The sequence below is a fragment of the Hemicordylus capensis genome, chromosome 3 (assembly GCF_027244095.1).
Source record: "Hemicordylus capensis ecotype Gifberg chromosome 3, rHemCap1.1.pri, whole genome shotgun sequence".
Taxonomy (NCBI): Eukaryota; Metazoa; Chordata; class Lepidosauria; order Squamata; family Cordylidae; genus Hemicordylus; species Hemicordylus capensis.
The window spans coordinates 202453874-202460752 of NC_069659.1; the positions used below are offsets into that span (position 1 = coordinate 202453874).

Genomic DNA, 6879 nt, shown 5'->3' on the forward strand with positions numbered 1-6879 from the left:
GTGCCAGACTTCCGGGGGTAAGGGCGTCCCCCACTTCTGGCCCTTCCCGGTCACGTGGGGGTCTCCTAAAGCCCTTCCGATGATGTATTTCCGGTGACGTAAGCGCATTTTGACAGCTGCAAGCCCCCGCCCCCCGTGACGTCACTGTGACGTCATCCTCCAGCCACGTGCTTTTGTTTGTAAACAAAAGCACATGGTTTTTGACAGCAGGTATGCCCCTATACTACTGCTCAGTATTGTCTACACTGACTGGCTGCGGATTCTCCAAGGCAGGAGTCTTTCCCAGCCCTTCTTGGAGATGCTGCCAAATATTTAACCTGCAGCCTTCTCCATACGGAGCAGATGCTCTGCCACTGATCTATGGCCCCACCCCATATTATAAAGTAAAGAATGGTTTCACTTGTTATCAATGTCATGTTTTCCTTGCACAGGGCAGTACACACAGTCTCCCTCCTATTTTATGCTCACAACAACCTTGCAAGGTAGGCGAGATTGAGTGAGAGCAACTGGGTCACCAGTGAGCCCCGCTAATGAGCAGGGATGTGAACAGGAATCTACCTGCCCCAGTTTATCCACTATAGCACATTTTACTGTCCATTGGGATCTGTTTTATTAAGACTTTTGGATGAAGGAAGCTACCATACTTCTTGGCAACCAACCAACTATGTCTCTTGATCCTTCATGGCAGGTCGAAAGACCCCTCCGTCTGGGGAGGTCCATATCTGGGTCAAGGACACCAAAGATCTGCCCCAGTTACGTCCCTCCGGAGTGGGCTCCTTTGTGAAATGGTAGGTGTGTCATGGGGCGGGGGGTGGATTTCATACCCACACGGACCCAAGCAAGCACAACCATATGCTTCCATGGTGCTCATTCATCACACATACCTTCGCTGACAAAGAAATGCTCAGAGGTGTCCCTACCACTTTAAACCCTAAGCAGTTTAGAGCCAACATATCTGAACATGACTCCACCCACCATATAAGATCCATGAGGGAAGCCCTCTTTTTGTTTCTCACCTCTGTCTGATGCTCAGTTGGTGGCGATGCAGGACAGAGCTTTTTCGGATCCCCCACTCTGTAGAACTCCCTGCCACTTGAGGTTCACTTGGTGGTGCCTTCCCTGCTCGTTTTCCAATCATCTCTTGATATTTTTTTTATCCCAGCAGGCCTCTTAAGTGTGTTAAATGTTGCCACTATGAACTCCGCTCTCTTGGCTTGGGATCCAAGTTCCATCGTGGATATTAAAGTAATAATAAATAGTAATAGCTAGGCTCCGGAGGGCTTGAATTCTGTTTGCTTAGCTGAATGACTGGAAAAAATAAGTGGAAGATGACATTTCTCTGTCGCCATTCTGCCTGATGTCAAATGCTCTTTCTCCCTTGCAAGCTACGTTCTTCCAGACACCAGTAAAAAGAGCTACCAGAAGACCCGCATTGTCCAGAGGGACTCCAACCCGGTGTTTAACCACACCATCGTGTACGACGGCTTTCATACAGAAGATCTGAAGGATGCCTGTGTCGAGCTGACCGTCTGGGATCATGAGAAACTGACCAATCACTTTCTGGGAGGGATCCAGCTGGGACTTGGGACAGGTAATAACGAGGCCCTTTCGCCTCATTCCAGTTTCGACATGAAACATGTTCTCCTTGCCCAGAAAATATAAACAGGGAGAGCAGACATCCAAAGGGCATGTTTTGGACCGCAAATCAAAATGGAAAGGGCTTCTCTTCAGAAGCGTGGCTGGGCGGAAATTAGAATTCACAGCAAGCCAGGCCTCTGCACCATTGAAATCAATGAGTACCGTTCATTTCCCATTAATTTCCCATTAATTTTAGTAGGATGTAGTCATGACTAACATAGCCCGGATGATTTCAGGGGTTGAACCTGAAGCCATCAGCATGCAAGTTGTACACTGGACTCGGGTCAGGACATCCTAAAATGAATGACAGCGAATGCCCACTAAAATGCACTGGTTCTTTCCAAATGGCAAGGGGACTGCATGGAATTTCTGAATGGCCAATGGAGAGGAGAGGAGAGCTGGTCTTGTGGCTGCAAGCATGACTTGTCCCCTTAGCTAAGCAGGGTCTGCCCTGGTTGCATATGAATGGGAGACTAGAAGTGTGAGCACTGTCAGAGATTCCCCTCAGGGGATGGAGCTGCTCTGGGAAGAGCAGAAGGTTCCAAGTTCCCTCACTAGCATTTCCAAGACAGGGCTGAGAGAGATTCCCGCCTGCAACCTCGGAGAAGCCACTGCCAGTCTGTGAAGACAATACTGAACTAGGTAGACGAATGGTCTGATTCAGTATATGGCAGCTTCCTATGTTTCTAACCAGTGCATCTTAGTGGGCATTCCCTGTCATTCTTGACTATATGATCCTATTGATATATTTGTGCAAGAGTTTGTTTCAATTTGTCGCTTAAGATGATGGTGAAATGCAGCAGTCATGCTAACTGAGGAAAGAGGCACCTCTTAGAAAGTGGTCTAGTTCTCTTGCATTTAGCAGGGGGAGAGCAACTGTCCCTCTTCAGACCAGTACACTGTCCCTACAGTGGCTGTTGGCTGGCGTCTCTCTTGTGTCTCTGTGGGGCAGGGAACCATCTTCTCCTTGCTTTTGCTATGAAAGCTGTTTGGGGAATTTTTCTGCTCGAGAAGCAGGGTAGACAAGTGAGGGGGATAAATAAGAAGTGGGGCAAAGACCGGCCTTGCTGAAGGGGCCCCTGCTGACTGGGCCGAAGGGCACCTTCTCAAAATGGCGGCTCTCTCGTATCCCACAAGAGGGGGAGCAACTGTCCCTATTCAGCCCAGCCCAGTGTCCTTCCCAGTGGCTGTTGCTGGCGTCTCGTTGGTGTTTCTTTTTCGCCTGCAAGCCCCTTGGAGGCAGAGAACCATCTACTCATGCCTTTTGCTGTGGAAGCCCCTTTGGGAACCTTTTCTGTGGAACGGCAGAGGGGACAGCTGCTCCATAAATAATAAATGAGCAGCCCCCCTCAGGCAAAGGTCGGCCTCGTTAAGTACCTGCTGACCAGGCTAGGGGGCACCTTCTCAAAATGGCGGCTCTCTTCCATTTAGAGGTGCTGTCCCTGTCCAGCCCAGCCTAGGTGGCTGTTGCTTGGGCTCTCCTTTGTCTTTCTTTTTAGACGGTGAGCCCCTTGGGGCAGAGAACCATCTTCTCACTCCTGTTGCCTTGGAAACTGCTTTGGGGACTTTTCCGGTGGAAAAGCAGAGGGGACAGCTGCTCAGTGAATAATGAATGAGCGGCCCCCTCAGGCAAAGGTCGGCCTCGTTAAGGGGCCTCTGCTGGGCCAAGAAGCGCCTTTTCAAAATGGCGGCCGGGGAGAGCAGCTGGCCCTATTCAGCCTAGAATAGCATCCCTCCCAGTTGCTGGGGGTCTCCCTTGTGTCTCCCTCCCTTAGATTGGGAGCCTCTTTGGGGCAGGGAACCATCTTTTCTCCTTGCTGTTGCTATAGAAATTCCTTTGGGAACTTTTCTGTGGAAAAACAGAGAGGACAGCAGCTGCTCAGCGAATAATGAATGAGCAGCCCCCGCAGGCAAAGGCCGCCCTCCTTCAAGGGGCTCCTGCTGACTGAGCCAAACGACACTTTTCCAAAATGGCGGCTCTCTTCCATTCAGCAGGAGGAGAGTAGCTGGCCCTGTTCAGCACACAAAGTATAGCAGCCTTCCCAGTGGCTCTTGCTAGGATCTCTCCGCGTCACCCACCCCTCTCTCTCAGCTTGTTTTAGACCATGAGCTCTTTTGGAGCAGAGAGCCATTTCCTCATCCCTTTTGCTATGTAAACTGCTCTGAGAACTGCTGTGATATATATGTGCTGCAGCTGGGGACAATGGGAGTTGTAGTCCACCAACATCGGGAGAGTCTCAAGTCGGCCATCCCTGCTTCCGAGACCAGTGTCGTTGAGCCTGGAAGAGCCTGTGGGTTAAATGAGTGGCCTTGAGTAACAGGGTTGCCAACCCTGACTGGAGCTCTTCCTGCAAGGTTCCCCCTGCTCCCATTTTTGTAATGCAATATCTGTCACCACACCAGGCCAGAAGAACCTCCAGGATTACTTTCAGTAGTGGATCCTGGAGGGCAGGGCTGGCAAACCTCAGGTCGCTCAAGAAAAACAGCTAGATCTAACCGCTGTGACTATACTGTATTTACCTGAATACAAGACTAGGTTTATTCCAAGTATTTTGATCTTAGAAATCAGGAGGTCATCTTCTATTCAGAGTCCTGTTATTTTTGAGTCAATGTAGGTATAACTTGAATGTAACCTCTACTTTTTAAGGGGATCGTCTTAAATTCAGAGTCATCTTCCATAGGGTATTTCCATTTTAGACAGTCAATGGTGCTTTTCTTCTGTGTTTGACAAGGAACACCATTAAGGGAGGAGAGCTGGTCTTGTGGTAACGAGTATGAATTGCCGCCTTTGCTAAACAGAGTCCACCCTAGTTTGCACTGAATGGGAGTCTACATGTGTGAGCACTGTAAGATATTCCCCTCAGGGGATGGGGCCGCTCTGGGAAGAGCACCTGCACACTTGCATGCAGCAGGTTCCATAACTCAGTGGAAGAGCATCTTTTTACTTGCATGCATAAGGTTCCAAGTTCTCTCCCTGGCAACTCCAAGACAGGGCGGAGAGAAACTCTGGCCTGCAGTCCTGGAGAAGCCGCTGCCAGTCTGTGTAGACAAGACTGAACTAGATGGACCAATGGTCTGACCCAGCCTGAGGCAGCTTCCTATGTTCCTATGATACACACAGTCCTACCATGAACGTGACTGCTTGCAGCAGAGATTATGACCTCTCAAAAAAGGAGCACGATCATAGGTTGCCCCTTTTCATAGCCGCTGATACAGCAGTTCATAGGAATATAGGAAGCTGCCTCATACTGAGTCAAACCCTGGGTCCATCTAGCTTAGTACTGTCTACACTAGGGATTCTCAATGTTGGGTCCCCATATATTATTGGACTTCAACTCCCATAATCCCCAGCCCCAGCGGCCTTTGGCTGGGGATTATGGGAGCTGAAGTCCAATATCATCTGAAGACCCAATGCTGAGAATCCCTGCTCTACACTGACTAGCAGCGTCTCTCCAAAGTTTCAGGCTGGAATCTTTCTAGCCCTATCTGGAGATGCTGCCAGGGATTGAACCGAGGACCTTCTGTATGCAAGTCCTACGGTGGGCATTCTAAAATGAATGGCATTGAATGCCCACTGAAATGCACTGGTTTCTTCCTAATGGCCATGAAATGCACCGAATGGCCATTTGGAAATGCCATGCATTCCTATGGCCATTTGGAAGGAACCAGGGTATTACAGTGGGCATTCCCTGTCATTCATTTTAGCACACTCCCTCGAGTCCTCCTGATCAAATGCATGGTGTCAGCCTAGCGGACATAGGACCCTTGGTCTGTCTGTCTGAGTATTGTCTACACCAGGGATTCTCAACGTTGGGTCCCCAGATGTTATGGGACTTCAACTCCCATAATCCCAACCAAAGGCCGCTGGGGCTGAGGATTATGGAAGTTTAAGTCCAATAACTTCTGGGGACCCAACGTTGAGAATCCCTGGTCTACACTGACTGGCAGCAGCTCTCCAAGGTTTCAAGCAGATGTCTCTCCAGCCCTACTTCCACTGAACTACCGCCCCATCCCCCAAAGGGAATATCTGACAGTACTCACATGTAGACAGCCATCCAAATACAAACCTGGGCAGACCCTGCTTAGCAAAGGGGACCATTCACGTTCTCTACCCCAAGACCAGCTCTCCTCCTCCCCGAGGCTCACTTGTTTCTTGTTTCTTTCAAAGGCTCCAGCTATGGGATTGCCGTTGACTGGATGGACTCCACACAAGAGGAGGTCGCATTTTGGCAGGAAATGATGACCACGGCGAATGAATGGATTGAAGCGTCCCTGCCTTTGCGCTCTCTGGCTGGAAAAAGGAAGCTGAAATGAACAGCTGGCAGCAGCCCACAGAGGAACGGAGAACCGTTTACACAGAGAAGAGGGCCAATGCAAAGCTGGCTGACCTCAGGATTGCCTGTGCAATGCACTTCGAAAGGACAAGGTATTATTACTCATCCCAAGAGAGGACTGAGCGGATTTTACATCCCAGCTAGCTGAAAGACCTGCTGCTCGTCACCTCTCCATCATCTAGACCTTAGATTTTATTCGACTTTGGGTTTGTACCCAGAGAGCAGGGAAGAAATGGTGTAAATATGTTTATAGTTTATTTTATTACAGTGTCCATGATGCTGTTTCGTTTGTGCCTCCCCATAGAGGAAGTTATGACAAAACTTTGGCTAGTACAGCCACCAGTACACACAGTATCACAACAAAGTTGAAGCAAACCATGATGCAAATGAAACATGAAAAATCTGTACTAGGATATGCCTGGGTTACCAGCTCTCCAGGATCGACTGAGAGTTCTCCAGGAGCTGGCATTCATCTCCCATCCACATGTTATGTTCAACACTTGTACAGGTGCACAATGTATACAGGTACAGATCTGTACACAGGTACACTCATTCACATGTTATGCTGAACACAGGTACAGAAGTACCTCTCTATACCAGGCATTTGAAGGGCCTGTATCCAGGTTCACTTTTGAAAGGAACAAAGGGACAGTACAGTCATTCACACAAACACATGTACAGCATAATGTTTGAATCGGGCTCAGAATGCTGAAGATTTTAATGGTTTGATATAATGAAAAATATTTCATTAGCGAGTCTCCAGGAAGCACTTCAGTCTGCTATCGGACCACAATCCCATTTCTGACCTTTTGTGTGCTGACCCCTGGAAACAAGTGTTGAATACAGTCTAATCCAACAAGGTACTTCCTACATTCTTAAAGGGGAAGGGGCATACCCCAAGAGGGAT

General features: G+C 49.0%; 1 protein-coding gene across 1 annotated transcript; it reads left to right on the top strand.

Annotated features, from left to right (window-relative positions):
- The first annotated feature begins 316 nt into the window (after nucleotides 1–316).
- On the top strand, nucleotides 317–6254 carry LOC128348757 (synaptotagmin-like protein 2). The gene is made up of 3 exons (XM_053304381.1): nucleotides 317–788; nucleotides 1386–1591; nucleotides 5807–6254. Exons 1-3 carry the CDS (start codon nucleotides 682–684, stop codon nucleotides 5950–5952), a joined length of 459 nt encoding a protein of 152 aa, XP_053160356.1. The 5' UTR covers nucleotides 317–681; the 3' UTR covers nucleotides 5953–6254.
- Nucleotides 6255–6879: the final 625 nt, after the last annotated feature.